Below are 22288 nucleotides of genomic sequence, written 5' to 3' on the forward strand. Positions count from 1 at the left end.
TGCCAGTCAAGCGCATAGATACTGTGAAATGGCATTTGAGCAATTTTCTGTGTTTGTGTTCCCGTGTTGTTAGAATTTCATGATTTAATAACAACAGCTTTGGTTACTGACCTGTGAAGTGGTCTTTTCTGATGACATTTTCTGGGGAGAAAGAGACCTACATTTTCTGGACTCTTGTGCTTTCAGTCTCATATGTCAGTGGAAATATCAGGATCCTTTTGGCTATTTATTTCACACGTTTGCTCTATATTCAGATGAGCATCTAAAACTAAAGATTTTTGTCGTGTGCCTCAGTACCCCCCCCCCCAGTGTTGGGCAACAAACACTTCTTTTGCACTGGACATTATGCATTTACCCTTTTTTTCCTCTCTTTTTGTTTGCTTCCATCTTTCAAACTTCCCTCACAAAGCTGAAAAGTTTCCCAGCTGCCATTTGATTCAAAGTGTGAGAAATCCAACTGCTCTGACCTGATCTTTCTCTCTTCTCGAGGTGGTGGTGAAAACTCGCACGGAGTACCAGACAGAGAAGAAGCGGCTGAAGGTCCCCAAGGTGGAGGAGTTCACCATCAGCTTTACTGACGGGGTGTCTGAGAGACTTAAAGTAAGTCGTCATACAATTGTGTTGTTAATTATCTGGATGGTATGCGATGATAATGCAAGGCTCTGATTATGTGCAAGATACCGACTGATCGACTGGAACACCCAGCTGGAGCATTTTAATCATGTTTCCATTTGCTACTGGCTGCTCACAGCTCTATCAGGGACAGACAAAAAGCAAAGATTAGGGGATAGAATAAAAGCAGAAACACACTAATAAGCCCTCAGGTTTAACGTTGAGTAGATAAAAAAAACCCTGCGTCATCTGAGCCAGCTGCAGCGCAGCAGTTAAACGCTGCTAACATATAAGACGTGAACCTCCCACGGCAACATTTAACTCCAGAACCAGCGCTTTTCCTCCGGATTTCTGCTGAGGTTTTACTTTTATTTCAATATTTTAAGGCAATACAAGCTTGAGTACTTTTCTACCACTGCTATGAATCCCTGAGTCACCATTTCACAAACATCTACATCACCGAGGTGATGTCTGTTATGGTTTTTCTGTCGCTAGGGGAGACCAAAGAGAACGCACGTTGTCATGGCAGCAAAGAAAACCTCCTTCCATAGCAACCCTGACAGAGAGGAAGACAGGAGAAATAGTGCACGAGCGTAGGTGTGCGCATGTTTCAGTGTCGATACTTGTATGTAACAGAGAAGTGTTATTATACTTGAAAGGGTTTTTTTCTAGAACAGGAGAGAAGAGAATTAGAAGGTGGATATGACAAAAGGCTGTGAAATCCGTCTGTCTCAGGCAGTCTGAGGCTGTTTAAGGACATTGTTGACAAGGTAAAGTAAGAAACTGGGCTTCCACAGCACTCTAAAGCCATGAAATGAGCTAGGTGACCTGTTTAAAAATGAAAATACAAACTAAAAAGCCAACAACAAAGTACATGCAGTCGGGTCAGAGCTGCTGCAGCTTGCTGCCACTTTGGTGAGACACATCCAGGAGTTTCAAGGGTTTTTGAATACAGCCTCACAGAATAATATTAATCTACATCTTAAAAAAATACCAACAGGAGTGGAAAGTTCTGTGGTGAGCTACCAATGATGCTTCAGCTTCTGAACACAGATGCTTCCACTTTATTTCAACAAGTGTTTGACACTTGTTAAAGGGAAACTCCGGTATCTTTAAACCTGGACCTTATTTCTGGCATGAAATACGTTCATCTACTCACCGAGAACAGTTTGGTGAAAGTCGGCGTCCTTCTGAAGATATTTAGATAACTGGAGATCCATATAACGGAGTGAACGGGGCTTAGAGGATGCAGCCTCTAAATAAGGCATTATCTGTCTTTATTTCACCAATACTTTAAGAAGAATGAATGAATGAACGTGTGCTATAGCTCTGTTAGCTCATAGCTGCTGTTATGTGGCTACTTGCAGCTATAGGAGAGCTAACAGAGGGATTTCTACACAGGCACTCTACTGGGACCACTTCATCCACTGGTTTAAAAATAGAGTTCCCCTTTAAGTTGTTGAAAAGACCTTGAAACTTCAGCTGGAAGTTTGGCTCTTCTTTACCTCTCCCACTGTGTTAAATAAACTTTCAGTTAAGTGTCATTTGTCATTATTTCACACGGTTCAGGACCATGGACAGTGCTTGAGATCAAAGCAGTTATGAAATAGTCTGATAATACTGTAGTAAAATAACGTTAAATAGTAAAATAAAAAGGGCTTCCCCAGTTATAACAAAGGAAAACTCCAGCGTGACTTCTTGGAGAGCCTTCTGGCCCTTTGCTAATGTTATAAAGCCATGTACTGTTCCTCCATGTGGCCTCAGAGCCACGGACAGCGCAGATGAAAGAGCTGACATAGCAGCTATTTAACTCACAGTACGCTGAAAACCGTCAGAGAACAAAAACTAAAGAATTAGAAGAAGTTTTGTGTGACTCCTTTCCTTTATACTCATTTTATCTGAGTTGTCGTATGAATAACTCCAGACAAAAACTTCCTTGTGTTCACACCTTTCCAACAGCGCCTCTTCAACTGCAAACGTTTGATTTTTCACTTATTGTTTGCACATCTTGCATCGCCAATGTCTTTATGATACTTTGGACGGCTCAGTTGGTGACTTTTGGATTCGGGCCACTTTCATTACAGAACACAAAGAGCAAGACGGAGTCCAAAGATGTTATTAGATTGTTACTTTTCAGAGCCGGCCCGAATGCTGCAGCGGATTCTTCTTCTCTGGCTTGCCTCACAGCATCAGTTTTTGTTGGGCAGAAATGCATGTCAGTGTGTGATTTTGTGCACCGTCTGTTGGCTTTGGGTGCTCAGCTGAACCGTTTGCTTTGCTTGAAAGCAGCATTCTGCAGCCATACAGGACAGTGTTGCATGCTATTTCTTGATGAAATGCTTGCACGCACATCTCTCTTCAGAGCTTTGCAGATTGTGTTAATAGATGAAGAGATCAGAGTGTAAAATGCTCTCTAATCTGTGCTCCCTCACTGCCTTGTTTCTGCTTACCACCCGACATCCACCTTCCAAGTCTTTCTTTTTGCTCTTTGCATTTCTCTGCCCACAGGGCTGATTTTTATCTTTTTTTTTAAAAAAAATCCAACAGCTTTTGTGCAGTTTCAATGCAGCTTTATTTGTAAATGACATTTCAGGTTTCAGACGTTAAGCTGCAGCTTCAGCGCACGACGAGACACTCAGCCACGATTGTTTTGGTGAACACAGAGTGATCCTTTAGCAAGGAAAGCAGAACAATAGGAGTGAAATAGCAGGCTCGTTCTCTTCTCCATCACTCTGTTTCCCAAAGATTCTTCCTCTGAGACGAGGTTAACTGTCCCCGCCTCCCTCCCCTTTAACTTAATTTTTCTCTTAAATCCACAGCAAGGACCGTCCTTGATTTGCCCCCCCCGTCGTCCGTCTTTTACCCTTCCCGCTATCTCTGCCTCTCTGAAAACTCCCAGCAGACACAAGCTAAAGTGAATTCCCTGTAGTTGTTTTGTTCTGAGGAGCAAACGTTTCCCACCTCATTAACAAGCTAAAATACTGCCTAGAGCAAGCTGAACCTTGAGAGATCCTTGCAAGGTTGCTAGGACAAGATAAGTGGTCTGAAAACACAGATTGACTGACTCAGCCAGTATTATCATAAGATTTCAGCTCATCACAAACAGGTGAGTGAGCATGTTTACAGATGGGGAAATACTTCAGCATTCATCAGCAAAAATCTTTGGGATAAAAGAGAGAAGTAAAATGATCCCAAGAGCTGGCAAATTAAGGAGGAAAGAGTCACTGCTGACATTTTGATTACTGTGAATAAGAATACACGTTCATACAGGCTCATTTTATGTGAAAAACATGTAGAATAACGTGTTTTTATTGAGTGGAAACTGGGCCTCTCCCCACAGGCATATATGATACATTCATGGCATTCAGTGGGTCATTTTAAAGAAAAAGGACCATTGTCCCTTAGATACTAAGGGATTTTTTTAAGCCATTAATGACAAATGCCCAGAAATGATCCCCATCATAGCCCATGAGATTTCTTAATATGATTTCTTTTCTAAATCAGAATCAGCCTCCCTGATGCCTACCAGCGTGGCACAAAAAGGCATCTGCTGCAGTGAATGAAACTCACATATAGGATAGCAGGAGACTGCTGTGTACACTGCAACGCTGTAACATGACCACTAAATACCAACGTAACCATGGAAACCAAACGTCCGGATTGGAAAGAAAAGTAGTCTGAATTCAGCTTGCAGCCTGTGCTGCAGAAAGTCTGTTCCACCACGCCGCCGACGTCCTCGTGAAAGGATGAAATCAAAATGTGGATCGGATGGGAGGAGAGCATGAGGCCGGTGCTGTCAGGCAGGAGCTGAGAGATGCAGGTGCAGAGATTGATGAAGGGACGGTTTAATTTGTGTTGTCTAGCGTGGTTTGTGCTGCTTTCCCGGAGAACACGGTGCAGTCGGATGGCTTTCATCCACAAGCGTTCAACTACAAGTTGCACACTGGAAACCTAATCGTGCACTAACACGTGCACGCACATGCATACTGTCTTAGCACAGGAGAGCACGCATGTGACTGCCAAGCTGGACACGCTCTCTGCCAGCAGAAGTTTGCAGGACTGTGCAAGTGGCTGTGGGAGAGGCAGCCATCGTCCTAAACAATTATCCCATTATTACCTCCATTTTGCCCTCAGATAAAAGCTTTGCCGCAGTCTGCCGCCTCCACAGACGGCCTTCGCTGTTCGTCAGGTTGCAGGTAATTACTGCTGTGGGTTGGAAACCTTACACAGCCCCCATTTTCACATATTGTTCCTCACTGCTTTGTGTGGATGACTAATAGTACGCTGATTACAGGGAGGGTTTATAGCCTTCATCGGATCCCAGTTAAACACCCACACTGATGCTCACGTACACTCAAATGAACAGCGGGGGAAAAACTCCGATCTTTACCAGCGGTATTACTCATCTAAGTGTTGTACGAGCACATTAAGCTTCATGCGGCTAAATTTCACGGAGGAGAACGTCAGAGTAAAGGTCTCCAGATGTTTTTTATGTGTGAGAGACAGCGTCTCAGCAGCTCTGCTGATTAAAACACATTATCTGTGGTCACCCGTCTATAAAAAACTGAACGTTTTTTTTACCGACTTTGACTTCCTTTGTCAAAAGTTTGGTTTCTTCCTTTATTTTCTGGATGGAAAATAACAAAAATGAGATAAAACTTTAGGTTCACAGCATGGTCAACTGTTTTTTTTTCTTTTTAGGGGATTTTTGCTCATGTTTTTGCAAAAGGTCTCTTTCTCTGAAAGTCTTTTCTATGAACTTGTGCCTCTTGAGGTAATCCGGTGTTGCACTTTGAGGTGTGTTTAGGCTTGTTATGCTGTTGTAGAATCCTTCCTTCTTTAATTGCAGGCTTTTTATAGACAGTGTGATGTTTTCTTCTGTAATTTGTTGCTGTAATTTAATCGCTTCTTCTTTCTACTGGTGAGATTTTTCTTTTGCTACTGTTTGCAAAACTAACCTAAAATATGATCCATCCACCACCGTGCTTCAAAGCTACGAAGAGATTCTTTTATTTAAGCACTTCCTATGCTTCATGCAGCCAAGAAATTATTTAATCAGTCCAAAGGACTTGTTTCCAAAAGACATCAGCCTTTTTTTTTTAATTGTTGCAAAATTCCAATTCTTAGCTTTTTGTGCTGATGGTGCAGGAAAGGTTCACCTCTGATGATTCATTCATAGATATCTGAATAAATGTTTCTGCTCTGTGAAACATTATGCCATCTTTTAAGAGTCTGCTAACCTTTTTCTTTATGCCTTTATGCTTTATGGAGACTGGCTCGTCTCCCACCGACTACTCACTGTAACTCACCCTTAATTGTATCTAAGGATGGCCTTATGTTTGCTTGCCTTTGTATTTTCTAACAGGAGATTTACACCCAAATTCAGGCTCGTCTGCGTTGAAAAGCTGCTGAGGTTATATTAGAGAGGAGCAGGTCAGGAGGTGCTCTCCATTAGGAGAGAGCTGAGAGGAAAATGGAGCGAAAACATGAAAAAGCCAAACATTTACAGTCTTTGCACTCAGATGCAGCATAAGCAGAAGGCTCAATGTTACCGGCTTTATTCCTGCTTTTACAGTAAGATTCATCTGGGGAATTAAATCAAGACAAAAGCAGGAAAATGCATTTTTTTCCCTCAGGAATACTATGAAAGAACATGTGGCTGGAAATGTATTAAGTGAATATATTTGTGAACAGTCGGCCCAGGGCAAATATGCCATAAGGCCATCTACTTTTATTTGCTTTTTCGCACAAATCAAAAAGCCCTGATCCGACTTGAATGTGGAATAGACTTGCATTATTGTTATCTGCACCTCAGCAGCTGTGGTTTTGCCCCGAGGCAGCTTTGAAAGTGATTGGTGACAGAGGTACGGGTTAACCTGTTTAGGGATTCAGCCTGGCAACTTTTTGCCCTCACTCAAGCTACTTATTCTCATCCCACCCCCCCGTAACTCTGTCAACTGTCAGGCTTACGCTCTTCTTCGCCATTTTGCCTCCTTTCACCCACATCCTCGGTTTTTTTTCTCCTTCTCCTTCGTGTCATAACATGCCAGCAGTACACACACAAGCTCTCATCAAACGATACAGTATGCAAGGAAGGATTTTACAGCACACTCAGTTAAAACTGTGCCTTTAGGCAGATACTCACAGATATTTTACTCTGCAGAATTGGCCTCTGATAAAACAAAAAAGCCAAACATAGGAAGCACAACCACGTAAAACGGTTGGTGCAGTGTTAGGTTTGGACACGATGCTATTATTTGCAATTAAAAATCAGCGTAAAACAGCAAAAAAGATGTTCTTACAGGCAGCAAATGTAATGAAAACCAGCGAACAACTAGTTGCTGCTGTTCAGATGTCTTCACGCTTCACTGAAGCATAAAACAGTCGTGGGCAGGTAGTCTGCCATCCCAGAAGGTTGAAAGTCAGCTCAGACCCAAGCCATTTGTCACTTTAAAGAGGTCGCCTTTGTCAAGCTGCCTTATGAGACGCTGACTGACAGACAACTTGATGCTGTCAGGGCTGGAGAGAAGAGGTACAGAGGCCAGAGAGGCTGCTGTGAGGGATATCTGGGATGATTTAGAGGTGCAGATGGCTTCTGTTCTGCTCTACTTCTTACTTCAGCACGAATATGAAACAGCACCTCAAAGGACAACGTGCGTTAATCACAGCCTCCCTATTGCTACCAGCAGATGTGAATGCATATGCATGAATCCAGTCTCTTACCGAGTCAATATACGGGGGAAATTTGAATAAAATTCTAACTGCGTTTTATCTCAGAGGGCAAAACAAGGAGAAAATTAATTTGTGTTCGGAAAAAACAAATCTATCCAAAATCTTCTTTTCGTTCAAGGACGCAGGGGCCACCGCTAACTGTAAGTCTGAGCCTTATCAACGGCCTGCAATCCAATATGAAGTCTTCTTCGCTGTCATAATCCGATGCAGCTGGACTGTTTGAGTGTTGAGTATCACCTAGTTTCATGATTTTGTTTTCAAACCCACCGTTGCCCATGACAACAATATTCCTGTCCCACTATGCCATCTAATCCAAATTTCCTGTAGACATTACTAATTCAAGCGTGTGTCTCTGTGTGGCCCTGTGATGGACCGGCGACCCGTCCGGGGTGAACCCGGTGTCCGCTGGGATGTGCTCCAGCCCCCCCACGACCCGACCAACGGATTAAACTGAATCCCTCTCTCTTGCTCCATCAAAGGTTGCTAGAAACTTGGGTGTCATGATTGATGACCAACTAACCTTCAAAGATCCCGTTACCTCGGTTGCTCGTTCAGCCACTTTGCATTACTAAACATAAGAAAGATCAGACCATACCTGACCCAACATGCCCCCCAGCTCCTGCTGCAGGCCGTGGTCATCTCCCACCTTCACTACTGCAACGCTCTCCTAACTGGTCTCCTAACTGGTCTCCTAACTGGTCTCCTAACTGGTTTCCTAACTGCTCTCCTAACTGGTCTCTTAACTGGTTTCCTAACTGGTCTCCAGCCTGTGAAACCTCTGCAGATGGTCCAGAACGCGGCGGAGCGTCTGGTCTTGGATCAGCCTAAAAGAACACGTCCCCCCTCTGTTCATTGAGCTCCTCTGGCTGCCCTTAGCCGCCCGCATCAGGTTCAAGTCCCTGATGTTAGCTACAAAGAGCTTAATGGAACGGCTCCCATCTACTTGAAGGCTCTTGCAAAGGCTTCTGTCCCAACTGGGTCCCTCCGTTGGTCCCAGGATTGTCGTCTAGCAGCTCCTACACCACGCCTAAGACAATCCAAACTCTGTTCATGTGTCGTCCCACGATGGTGGAATGACCTACCGAGCGCTACCAGAACAGGGGCGTCCCTGTCTATCTTCAAGAAGCTCCTGAAAACCCAGCTCTTCAGAGAGCATCTCCTATCCCAGCACTTACCTTGTACTTCCCTCCCCCCTCTATCTCTGCACTTTATCTTTCTGCACTTCCTTCTATGCCTGCACCCCATCTCTACTCTGTCCCCTCTGACAGAGTCGGACTCCTGGGTTCCTTCTATGTAGCTTATTGTTAGCTTTTTATAAAGCTGTTATATCTTCATTTGTAAGTCTCTTTGGATAAAAGCGTCTGATAAATACAGAAACATTAAGCGGTTATAGAAAATGGATGGATGGATATTACTAATTCAGGTTTAAGTTTCCGTAGCGTCGGCCCTTTGGAAAACGCCTGTGAACATGAATTATTATCCACAGCCTTCCTGTTGTCAGGGCCTCAGGACACAGGTGCAGGGTCCATTCAGTTCAAGAATGTGTATTAATTAACAGCAGGTTGAGGATCTCCACACAGAGAGGCTGTGAAACTCCTGAGCACATCCTCAATAACTATGGATGAGGAGAGTGCAGCTATGAAAGTTATCAATAACCAAAAACTCTCTCCACTCCAGGAGGAAAACAGAAAGACAACAAATAAACTCTCAACGATCTCCAAATGAGGCGGACTGGAACAAAAGACGCTCTCTTAAAACAGAGGCACTGTGGAACTTAATTAACTATAAGCACACCTTTACAAAGATCTTTAAGAAGAAAACACAAAATCGCTCCACTAGTGGAGGAACTATGAAACTTTAACATTAAACGAACGCAACGCTCCGCTAACGGAGGGGACTATGGAAAGGTTACAAATCAAAATCACTCCCAAAACAGGAACAAAAACAGACTATGAAACTTACCTCGAACTAAGGAATAAATTACAAATCAAAGGATATGCTCTGCAGGCTCAAGGAATCTATGGCTGTGGATGAAGGACGTGAGAGTGAGGCTCATAACAGAAACACTGGCACAAGACAAGGGAGACACAGACGATTTGAGCACATGGGGGGCCAAAGGGAACAGGTGGAAACACTTTGGGAATCAGGGAAGACAATCAGACACTTGACCCAGGAGGAAGGGGAAGGTACCTGAAACCAGAGGGAAGTTAATATTTCAAAATAAAACAGGAAATGACAAAACAACACATGAAACAAAGCATAAATCGTGACACCTCTATAGTTCGGCGGCACATTTATCAGACGACAAAGATCTGGATCTGTAGGAGAATTTATCAGGCCAGAACTAAACACTAAAAGGTTATTCATTTAGGTATGTAACGGCTTATTTTATAGGTACAAACACCTGACTCCAGATGAGCTTTAGAGAAAGAGGTTAAGAAGTGAGAAAAGTAAGATGAAGAAAATAGATTGAAGGTATTATGTTGATATGCCATAAAACTAATGAACATTTAGGAAGAAAGGTGCACATTTTACTGCAATGAAATAAAATCATTACTAAAATAACTGGGATTTATTAGCTCTGTTAGGCACACAAATGAGCTGCTTTTCTCTGTTTCTTTTATGTCATTTCTTCACGAAGGTGTTTTAGAAGTCACAGACAAGGATGTCATCATATATCAGGAAGGCTATAAGACAGATGTATACATTTAGTGTTCTGCAGGACAGTTAAAAGGGACTCTGTGTACTCTTAAATCTGTTAGATGAAATGAAATCTAATCCATTATGTTTATGAATCAGACTGATTCCGAGAACAACGATGGCTCCAGTTTCTGCTCATTCGGCTGCAGCCGGCTAGTGAAAAATAGAAATGCAGACATGAAAAATGCAGAAAAAGCCAGGCTTTGATGTTTCTATGTTGCAAATGATAGAGTAAAGAAAAGAGAGTGGTCATTGTGCTCCCTGTTCCCTGCCAGAGCAGTTCACGTTGCTGCTGTTGCTCTGACAAGCTGAGCCATGGGAGCAATTAGGAGACAGACAGACTACGGATGACTAATCTGACCCTCCACTCCTTACTCTCTTGTTTCCTCTTCTTTTAACATCTGTCCTCACATTCGGCTCGCTTATATCAGCCCATGCAGTTATAAACCAGGTGAATGCAGGAGTTTTTAAGCCATAAAGTATTTATTCATCATTAGTGCTGTTCATCTTGTTTCTGTCAGTCTGTATTATTGCCATCTCTTGACTCCATAACATCTCCTCAAAAGGCTGATGAAAGCGTGCTTGTTTCCTTCCAGTTCTTCCTCAGTTTTTGGACATTTCAGTAAGGATTCATAGTGAAATAAATGACAGCAAACCCCCAAACATAACATTTCCAGCTCAGTTGTTATTGTGATCTGAGAGCTCCTTCCCCAGAGCGGATTCATCCTAAAGGTCTAGCTTTTGCCTCCATTAGCAAACAGCTGTTTTGTGCTGATGTTCCTTGTTGACAGCAGAGAGTTCTCGATCACAGGATCCCAATCAGGTCAGATCTGTTCAATCTCTTTCTGGTTGCAGCACTTTGACGCCAACAGCAGCAAAAATGAAGGATTTTTCCGCCTAAAAATTGGCTGAATTTTGCTGCCAGTTCTGGTCAAATTGACCAGTAAGTATCGAGTGAGATAGTTTTTCTCGTATTTTAAATCCTTTGCCAGACACAAAGTCATCCAGAAACATTCTTTCTAAGGACAAAAGGGCACTTTGATCTTGGCATGATAACGCCACACACTTCAGCTGCAAAAGAAAAAGAAAAGATATGAAAATAATTAGGTTAACATGGCTTTTACAGTCAGGTTCCACCTTTCTAACCTGATTCTTATCTGATGGACTTCAGGGTTTGACAGATGACGGATGAGAAAGATAGCTGCTTATTTTTATTTAATTAATCAATTAAATGTATCATTACGAATTGTTCCACAAAGGATGAAATGCTTGCTTATCTGAATATGTATATATATTTAAAAAAAAAGCAACTTTAGATAGTTTTTGTTTTGCTAAGCGAGTATAAACATGAAATTAATTCCTCTGATAATGGTGGCAAATCACAGTTATAAATAAAATTCAAGACAATAAATCAGTGAAGAATAACAGCTTCAGGTTTTCATGCAAAATTCTAATTAAATTGCACAAATAAAGGGTGCATGTTTGCAAGAGAATGGATTTTCATGTGCATTATGTCTGAATACTCAACACACACTCGCATATCTGAACAGCTGTAAACAAGGTTTAACATTTCCTCTCATGTGTTCCCAGCGCTGTCTCCTGGACACTTTTTGTCCTCCTGCATTTGATCATCATGTCATCATGGGGGGGGGGTCTTATTAATGATATCTCCTCTCTTACAGCTTCTTCATTTAGCAGAGCAGGAGCTGGTTAGCAAACCCAAACCAGATGTTTAACGTCTCCCCAGAGACTTATTAGGGATTCATGATCAGTGTGCATAGTGATGAGGATGCATTCAGATTTTCCATTATTAGGGACTGTTTTTTTTGTAAATAGGACACTTAGGTTGGCGCATGTTTTGGAAACAAGTGAACGTAATTATGTCCGTTGATAAGAGAAATGTGGGGCAGCAGACATGTGACTATTATTCATTGTCTTCTTTATTAAAGTCCAACTGCTGTTTGATATGGAGTCTGTAGCCCAGGAGCACTTTCTCCTCTGAGCAGCATCTCTAACTAATATGACAGTGTGCATGGACAAAGCCTTTGAAGTTTTCTCTCCAAAGAGACCTCGCTTAATTGGGATACATTATCATGATAATTAGCACGCATCTCCTGCTGAACTTGGGGTGTCTCCCTCGAGCTTGTGGCTTCTGTGTGCATGTGAGATAGTTCTGCTGTGCTTTTTTATTACACATCTCAGCACAAAGCTGAAGAGCTTATAATTATTTGATCTTTAGATGCACAACCTTGAAAAATACGTTTATGGCAGCAGCATTAAACTTAGCATAGGTCTGATGTTCGCTCACCCAAGAAACTTTTCCATAAAACTTCTCTCTTATCGAGTTTATAAAGAAGCTTATCTAACAAAAAATATAGTCAAAAGGCAGCCCAATGTTTTTAAAATCTTCCAGCAAAGCGTAGGATTATCGATCCTTTGTGATTACATTAGATATGTTTTATTATTATGAGTCGAATGGACCAATGTGGGTCCTTTCTTCTGTGTGCATTCTTTCAAATTTCCCTTTCAGAGAGCAATCTGTAGGATTTAAGGCCCTCATTTTGTGGCCAGCCTGGTCTGGGTAAAAAGAAAATTCAGCAACTGTCTCTGTTCTTTTATGGAGGAGGCAGCAGAGGACATTCGAGTGCAAAATGTTTGCAGCTCATTCACTTTTCTTGATCTGCACAGTCGGACTGAGGCAGATTATATGTATTCATGCCATACATATCTGGTTTAGTGACAACACTTTTTACCTTAAGCCTCCAGTTCAGCGATCCAAGACTGCTATGATCATCACGCAGAGTCTAAAGTGGTTTCCCTAAATGAGTTTTCTGTGTTGCATCCAAGTGACCTTTACACTAATATGAGGGCTCTGAAATAAAATCCCTCACACACATTGAAAACCACGAAGTCTTGTTCTTTTCTAGCAAAGTATGAGCTGTGCAGTTAGTTGACCTCGGATGAACTGAAGCACAGATCTCAGCTGACCTGAAATCAGAGCAGAATCCTGTGTTTCCTCAGGTTGATATTTTAGCAGCTTGTGTTTTCATCAGAGACATGACGCACCGTGACAGAGGAGTGTTTGTATTTTGTTCCCTCACTACAGTAGCTGCACTTGTCTCAACCGGATAAGCTGCTCTCGAGAGCCTAAATCCCCCTACACGGTCTCCTTGACATCCCCCTGGCCTGTCTCAGATACTCCGCTCTGACGTAGTCAGCTCCCAAAACACTGCATGCTTCCAGGGTTGTCTTTGTTCCGCTGACTGAAAACAAGAGAGAATTTTTTACTGAGACAACACAGAAATGGGAAGAAAAACAGCAGCTGTGTGCTCTCTTTGAGCAGAGCTCTGAATAATTCGAAAAAACATGAATTTAGACAAAGAATTAGCTTTGTATTGGACTGCGGCGTTCTAGTGACTTAGTGCATCCTTAAAGGGGAACTCTGGTTTTTTTAAATCTAGACCTTATTTCTGGCATGAAATACGTTCATCTGCTCACCGAGAACAGTTTGGTGAAAGTCGGCGTCCTTCGGAAGATATTTAGATAACTGGAGATCCATATAACGGAGTGAACGGGGCTTAGAGGATGCAGCCTCTAAATAAGGCATTATCTGTCTTTATTTCACCAATACTTTAAGAAGAATGAATGAATGAACGTGTGCTATAGCTCTGTTAGCTCATAGCTGCTGTTAGCTCATAGCTGCTGTTAGCTCATAGCTCTGTTAGCTCATAGCTGCTGTGTTGTTGTTATTGGCGGCTATCGGGGGGCTTGTATCGGGGGGAATGAAGCTACTTAATTAGAACAGTTGATTCACTGACTTATTATTTCATCACTATTCACAATCTCACTGATGAAACTGTTTCTGCTAAAATACTTTTACAGATGCTGTGTTGTGTGTCCAAGCCTGACCCTAAAAAGAGCCAGTTTAGTGGACACTCTCATCCAAAAACGTTTAATTTCAGGTAATCTTAGGAAACTGTAGGCGCATGCTTATGAAAAGCGCTGTAAATAGGTCAAATGTGAACTGGGATTTTACATATTTAAGGCACTTAAGGTAGTAATTTCACTCATTTCTTACATTAGCTTCATGGGTTTAGAGATCTTAATGGACTGGACTCATTATCATTCAATGAAAGAGCTCGAAAAATCTCAGGTCAATATTATTAAAAGCAGCATTGATGGTGTTAAAATGTCAATAACATTGTTTATAACAGTTGTTCTGAGACAACGTATCTGATAGGTGTGATTAGCTTTAAGTGTGCAGCCTCTACATATAGAACTGGGCCTTGGATGTTGAACCTGAATGAAATACTGGCCTTTACTGGGACGTGTTCAGTGATATTCAAGCTTATTTTTCTTAAATTTAAAAGGAAGCTTTAAGTCTGTGCTGCCTCAACTCGTCGCTACGCTCCGTCATTTCATTAATCAACAAACATTAATGGGATCTAAAATGCATTTGAGAGATTACAGCCAATAATAGAGCGTATTGTCTGTCACCGTTTCACATGAATAGCTCTTTTTAATGCAAAATCCCATCTAATAACTGAGCAGAAAATAATTTAGAGAAGAGCCAGTGACTGAGATTCTTTTGTGCTGCCATTTAGAGGAAGTTTGAGGGGAAATAAGAGGATGAAAGAGAAATAGTTGTTTTTGCTGGCTTCAGTGGAGTATTGATTGATGCATCAACTGATATCCTGTTGTGCTTGCTGCCCTCCTGCCTGCCTGTCTGTCTCTGCCACCTGCCACCAAAAGAGGAAAGATTCTCCATCTGGCCCCGGATCTCTATCATTTGCTCTCTGTCTGCCTTTTGCCCCCTGCTTTATTGTCCCTGTCATCTCTTCTTTTATCCCTCAGTTTGCTCTCTTTGTCACTCTGCTATCCGTTTTTATCAGAGCCATTTTTTTCCTGCTATCACTCCCCACCTTTCTTTTCGCTCTCGCACAGCTACACACTTCCACACCCCCCCCCTGCTCCTCGAGTGAATGTGAGGAGGTGTCTGCTCCCACATGTGGCCTGCCAACTTACAGCAGTGAGAGTGTGGGTGGTGTCTTGCATTTTAACAAGGAAAAACAGTGTAAAAACAGAAAAAATGAGAGAAATCGTATGTCAAATTGTGGTAAAACAGGCAGTGCAGAAGAAATTAAAAGATTCCTTTTAACTTGTGATGCACCACGCAGCCATAAATTATTAAAGAAGAATGCATTTCATGGAAAATATCCCTCATAATAAATTGTTTTGGACAATCCAAGGCAGAAAGAGAGAGAGTCAGTGAGAGAAAATAAGCAGCTTCTCAGTCATTCAGGTCGTGGTAATCCTAAGAGCTTGAACAAGGGAAACTTCTTCTTGGTTCTTCAGGTTCTGGTTCCCACCAACTAGTGTAGAACTGAGTAAGTCTTTCGGATAAGAGGCGAAACGTCTTCAAGAACCAAGAATAAGCCTTTATTGAAGCTCTTTGGATGAGCAGTTGGTGTGTGTTATGAAATATAGAAGAAAACGGTATCTAGATGCCTAATCTGCTGCCAAGAGATGAGCAAGATGAAGAGGAGAAGAACAACTGTAATGGATCTTTTGTAATCTGGTGAAATGATCTTTGCCTCTAGTGCACATCTGTCTCCAGCTGCAGCTGCTTGCTCTACCGACACTCTGTGATGCAGGAATAAAAAGAGCAATAATGAAGAACATCATCTCATCTTTAATGTTGTTTCACAAGAGAAATCCTCTGCTGTAATTCAACAACTTCTGATTGAATTTAGGTAATAACATAACTTGGTTAGGGTCAGAAAATGATCATGGGTAACTCTAAAACACATTATTTTAACTGCAATCTTGCTGGTTGCCTTGGTTACCTGTTGCAGAATGCTACTCCAAGACGTTTTTTTTTTAATAGAGATTAAATTGAGGCAAACATTGTGAATCTACACAGGGTTTGGGATGCTTTTCTGTAGAACCTGCCCCCCCCTTTCTTTTTTTTAAACGTGTGTGAGTAGAATCAATGTGTTTTCCATCAATCCTTCCCGGATTCAGTAAAATGATTAAAGCCTAGAGGGCCCAATTACCTGCCACACAGTCGGTGAAACCTTTACTTCTGGAGCCAAACCTTGTTACAAACACATTGTTCTTTGTCTAAATTGCAACAACCTGCCGTGCCTTTACCTGCGTCCGGGGCAAACTGTTATCTATCGCACTCATCAAACAACAAGGTGCTTGAGTTGGTGGGGATGGTGGTCTGGGACGGCACAAAGTGACGTGCTAATGACAAATTGTGACGGCGTTAGCGGAAATTAGCTGATGATGGGTGGAGAAATGATTCTTTTTTTTGTCTTAACAAAGAAATTAAAAGCCGATTTTCTTCCTTTGCATTTAAATGTCTTGTTTGCACTCTGCTGATTCACCTGCAGATTCGGAGCGTTATCTGATCAAAGAGAAATATTACAGGTCGGCCAGGTTTCTTCAACACCGAGCTGTACCGTTACCCTGACGACCTCCAGAGGTTTAAAGCCGAGTTCAGCCAGATTATGAATAATAGAGAAAGGTCGGGATAGATTTTTAATGGATTTATACGCCACATGGCCACAACAGGGATTTTAGAATGATTATTTCCATTGCAAAGAGCAGAGTATATTCCTGCCTGCACTGCTGTGTTGACTCTGCAAATTAAAGTGTGGCCGAACATTAAAGGTTAATTACACCAATCCGTTTCATATATGGGCCATGCTGTGACTAAGAGTGACCAGATAATAAATTCTGTTGGAAGTGATTTGATCAATAATCTGCAGAATGAGACACACAAGCGCTACACGTGCACGGATAACGAGACAGTTTAGATTTCCTCCATTTTAGTCGTACACAAAAGCTCAAATCTCGCCAGTCGTGAGCAGCTCGAGTCTTCATTTCATGTGTGCTTCCTCCATGATAGGAGAGGCCTTACTGTAATCCTCCCTCTTAATAAGACGATTAATTTGCATTACGACTCAGTAGTTCAAAAACAGCAGTCGGATGGGTCTTAATCAGTCATTCTACATCTGTCGCAGCTGCAAAAGATGGGTCCCACTGACTTTAAATTGGTCCTTTTAACGTCTGACAGTGTGTGATGTGGGGAGATGCTCTTTAATAGGAGTGTCAGCAGCAACCAAGGGTGAGAGTCGTGTCCCCGAGTTGACATCCAGTAAATAGTCCCTTAGTTTGCGTGTCCCTGTCCTCCCACATAACCCTGATGGAGACTGATGATCGCATTCATGTGTAATTGCTCTGACATGCCACTATGACAGATTGGATAGGGAGTGGTAATCAGGAATGGCTTTAGCCTCAGTTAGGAAAGTCAGAAATGTTCATTCAGCATGAAAAATGATATTTCTCAGCTTTCTCAGTGGTTTAAAAGCGACATGTTTTTCCCTTTTGAAGTGGCTGCAGCCACATGCTCTCCTTTGAATCTGCATAACTAAGTGAATGCTTACTCAGGGAGCCTCTAATTGGAGTGTCAGGTAGGAAGTAGGAGGAAGCAGACCCTTTCATATGGTAATTTACAACAGCATTGTGCTGCCTGCCAGGGAAATGAATATTTCACAACTTTAACTTGTATAAACATAGATATAAGCAGTAGTATCAGCAGATAGATGGAAGGTGCATTTCCCATCTACTGGTGCTGGATATCAGGCATATTAGGCACTCAGCTGAGATTCTCCCCCTGAAAGAGTCAGTTCTGGGGAAATAGATGAGCATAGATGAAAGGGCATAGAATGGTCTAAAGCGATGTGTAACGTTGGATATCACAGCGATGCTCTATTGTTATCAGACCTATGACCTATTTCCAATTAACGGGTTTGCTTGGAAAACGTTTGTAGCTTTTTATAATGAGAAGCCAAAATATTAATTGCTAAAAAGATCAAGGATAGATACAATGAAATGAACAGAATTAAACCCAACAAAGGAGGAAACCTGATGGCTGATACTATCTGAACCGAGCAGCATTGTGTCTGTAGTTCTTTGCAGTGTCACAACTTGAGTCATTCATCGTGTAACTCAACAGAACACCTTGCCTCGAGGAGCCGTTGACCTCAGTCAGAAGCAGTTTACCATTTATTACGGCAACACACGACACAGACACACGTGCGCCATCTTTCTCTCTGTCTAACTCTAGTCCTACCGCAAATAAATAAAGCCCATCCTCTGTTATTGCTGTGCACACACACACACACACACACACACTCATTGACCGTCCGTTTGTCCCCCTCCAGGTGACGATTCTGATCATCCTGGCCTTGGCCTTCCTCGCCTGCATCGTGTTCCTGGTGGTTTATAAAGCCTTCACGTACGACCATGCCTGCCCAGATGGATTCATTTATAAGGTAGGACCCTTAAGAGGCCTGTTTTTTTTTCATTTTACAGCTTAACGCCACATCTATCAGGAAAGTCAAGTGGTTAACAGAGCAACGGGATTGGACAAGGGGAGGAAACCACGGTTACACAAGCCTGCCGTTCTGGTCTGGTTCCTTCTTTCCCTGAACTGGTGCTAACAGCATGCGAGAACGTCGTTTCTTTATTCATAGAGACTTGGGGGGAATGAATGATGTGGAAGCACACTCTGTCACAGCTTAAATGGCATAATGTGATCAGGAATTTCCCAAGCTCTGTGGCTAATCAGTACCTAAATAACAATTTAGTTGGCTGTGGAGGAGGAACAGAACTAGGACTGTCTCTAAAAAGTCAGAACCTTCAGTTTTCATTTGAAGCTCCCATGAAATGGGAGTTTAGCGCTGATTTCCTCTAGATACTTACGTGTTTCCTGTAAAACCAAACGGTCTCTAATTGATCAGCTCTAGTGGCCTGAACAGGCTGAGCTTCAAACAGCTTCGTTGCATACAAAATAAGTACACACCACCAAGGGAAGAGAAAGCATTTTTCCCAGTAACAAACATACCTCTAAAATAAGTCTGATTTTATGTAAAATAAAGTTCTGGTGAAATGAATGAGCAGCACAGGCTCTCCCACCATTATGCATCCACTCTGCCGTTGTTTTTTTGTTTAAATTTACTATAATAGGGATAAAATCAGTGTGTGCCCCACTTTTATTTGACTTAATGTGTAATGCTGTCACAAAATGATTTGACCAGGTAAGTCAACCATTAAGTTAGATTAGTTAGATCTGAAGTTACTTAATACTTTGTGTTTACTTCCTGGGGAAATGATCAATAGCTTATTACGTATTCAAGCCTTATAATAGTCCGTCATGCTGCCAGTAATGGACTGTAATGGGCGAGTGTTCATGAGCAAGGCGAGAAACCATGTGTGCCCTTCACCTATCTAAATAAAGAAGTAAAGGTGAACATATTCCCCTTAGGGAGAAGAAAAAATAAGATACTCCCGGCCTACTTTCCAGAGGTCGTGCCACAGAACGAGGCTAATGAGGCTCGATGGGCAATCGTCAATCTGTGAAATCAGGGATTTTTGTTAAAATCAGTGTAAATTTATGCTTTTATCTCTTAAGGCAGAAGCCAAGGAAAAAGACTTATAAGGCACACTGAGTATTATGGAGATTAGAAGCCTATTTTACAATAATTCACTCCCAATACATATGGCAGAGCTCATAAAAGAAAATGTCTCTCAGAGCTGTCCTTATCCAACAATCTGCTGAGAAACCTGCTGTTTCACTGTTGTATGGCGCATGAATAGAGGCAGACACACCCTCCTCTCCTGGTTTCCACTGCATTGTACTTTTAAGATTCATTGAACCTGGGAAGAAGTCACCTTGGAAGCCTGTTTCTCTTGACAAATCTGGTCTTTAAGGTGGAATAAATCTAGTTTCGGGCTCCCACAGAGGTATTATTAGCTGTGTCACGTGCACACGAGCTGCAAAAATTGTCAACAGAGCGACGCAAACATTTTCCCACATTATTCTCTGCATTATGCTGTTACATTAGGTGAGTTACCTGTCCGCAGTTCTGTTCAATTACAGAGCTGTTGTGCCGGCCTCAGGGGGGTTTCTGCAGATCAAAGCTTGTATATACGCTTTGTTATTTGCATTTCTTGGAGTCATAATCCACAGTGTTAAGAGAGAAAGCAGCAATATCTTTATTTCTTCACAGAGAAGCACCTCACTTTGGTGACGTTCTGACTCCAAACCGATGATTAATAGATAAAGAATGAAACTGGGTGATGTCCTTTGCATGTTTATGTGCTTCATACAGACACAATGAGTTTAAAGCACCTACAGACATGTAATGCGAGTTAAATTCGACTAGAAATTGGCTTTCATTTTATCATTCAGCCACTTTAAAACAGTTCTTTTTGTTTTATGGACGTGCTCATGTACAACCTTTACTAAACCAAATTACTCAGTAATTTTAGTCCCAGGGACTTTAATTTAGTGAGAAAGTTAGTGAGTTTCCACTGTGGCGTAAAGTCCCACAAGGATTAAGCGAATCAGTCTGCTGACGTATTTAAAACAGAAGTCCTCTGTGCTCCGTGTGGCGGCTCCTCGTCAGTGCAGGGCTGGGCCACAGTGAGCAGATTAATCAGATCACATGAGCTGTGGTAAAACTGTGAGGTAAATGGGATGGACAGGGAGAACTAAACCGCTCTGTCAGGCACGCAGTTAAATAGTAAACTGCTGAAAAGCAAAGTTTCCACATCCTACAAGCAGCATATTTAACAACGAAATGACCTCACTCCTCTTCTTGCTCCTTCACAGCACAAGCGATGTATCCCAGCCTCTCTTGAGGCCTATTACGCCGCCCAAGATGCCAACTCGAGGGGCCGATTCTACACAGTCATCAGCCACTACAGCATGGCCAAGCAGACCACCTCGCACTCTGTCTCCCCCTGGCTGCCAGGAGGGGCAGCGGGGCATGAAGCTAAACCCCCAAGCGGTGAAGGCCACTGAGTTAGAATGGTTCTGGGATGTAAATACACGCAGACACATGCAGATGGAGAAAAGTACATTCAGATAAAAGCAGATAAAGACACTCACAGGCGGTAATTATGTAGAACAGTAGACAAAAGAGACACAACAACAGTTATAATGTAGAGTGAAAACATGCATGCAGACGTTAAAAGACAAGCACACGCTAGGTCATACTCTGAATACGTTTTCTGCTCATTCTCTTACCGAGTGGCATCATATTTCCCCTCTGGGGGTTATCATTGTCTGCTAGTTCACACACATTTACATGCAGTCTGCTCTCTCATTGCCATGTTTACCCCCATCCTCTAATTTAGTAGTCATTGACTGTCACAACATATTTATTTTTTACTGTAATGTATGGATGTTTTGTAAGTGATTGCAACTCTTTGTACAAAGGCACTAGTTAAAGCAGTCATTTCTTTCAAATGTGTATGCTGTAGTTACCGTTGGTGTGTATTCATTTCCCTTGTTTGGACCATGTAACCTTAGCCATACCTGCCAAAACTTACCCTCACAGGTCACGTCATAGTGCAGATTTTTCTGCTGTAACGCCAGTTTTTAGGCCAACATTCGTATATATTCTGACTGAATTCATTTGTTCATCACTGCTTGTTTGATAGATCATTTACAGCTACATTATCGATGTGTTGTGCCACACATTTTCAGTCCTGAAATTGACCCAAGCTGTATGTACAGGTGCGCATTCTGGCTAGTTTTCTGTGTATGCACTGTAGTAGCAACTCTTCTTTCTTGATTAGACCTACAGTTTCTTCATGTGAAGGATTTACGTATCGCTTCGGTCTCGTAGCTTCATCGAACACTATGTTGACGGAGGGAAAGCAGCAGATCGTGTGCACATCTGTCTTTTGCCAAACCTCTTATTTTGCTCAGTATGCTGTTATGTTCATAGATGGGTTTCATCTGCGGCCGAATGTTGTTCGTGAACTGTTTATTTTTTAAGACTTTGTAATGTCGGATGTGTTGTCCAGAGCGCTTCAGTGAGATATCGTGATGTTGCTAGTTGTATCGATACCTGGTGTAACCGTGTCCCTGCTCTTCTCTTGGTTTGAATTCCAAATAAAACACGCTGTGACCTGTGCCAGTCTTACTGCTTACTGCTGTTTCTGTGGCACACACTTCCTGTTGCACGCCTGAAGGAGAGCACGGTCATCAACATTTACTTTTTGTGTTATTTAGATCCTCTCAGATCTAATCCTTATTTTGTTTCTGCCATCTGTGTTAATAAGAGCCTTGCAAACTGAAAGAAAAATACCTTGATGTCTCCTGGGTGTTTTATCCGTTTATACCAGGGACCTCGAGGGCCGCTGTCTGGCAGGTTTTAGA

General features: G+C 42.1%; 1 protein-coding gene across 2 annotated transcripts in view; it reads left to right on the plus strand.

The window, feature by feature from the left end:
• Positions 1 to 22042, plus strand: part of nsg2 (neuronal vesicle trafficking associated 2) — a 35072-nt gene extending 13030 nt beyond the window's left edge. For both annotated transcript variants that reach the window (XM_072374613.1, XM_072374612.1), the window contains exons 3-5: positions 490 to 600; positions 18279 to 18389; positions 20732 to 22042. In XM_072374613.1, the coding sequence (XP_072230714.1) occupies positions 490 to 600; positions 18279 to 18389; positions 20732 to 20923 (414 nt within the window). In that variant the 3' untranslated portion in view covers positions 20924 to 22042. The remainder of the gene's footprint in view (positions 1 to 489; positions 601 to 18278; positions 18390 to 20731) is intronic.
• The last annotated feature ends 246 nt before the right edge of the window (positions 22043 to 22288 follow it).

This window comes from Leuresthes tenuis, unplaced genomic scaffold (genome assembly GCF_036924035.1).
Source record: "Leuresthes tenuis unplaced genomic scaffold, fLeuTen1.0.hap1 SCAF_21, whole genome shotgun sequence".
NCBI lineage: Eukaryota > Metazoa > Chordata > Actinopteri > Atheriniformes > Atherinopsidae > Leuresthes > Leuresthes tenuis.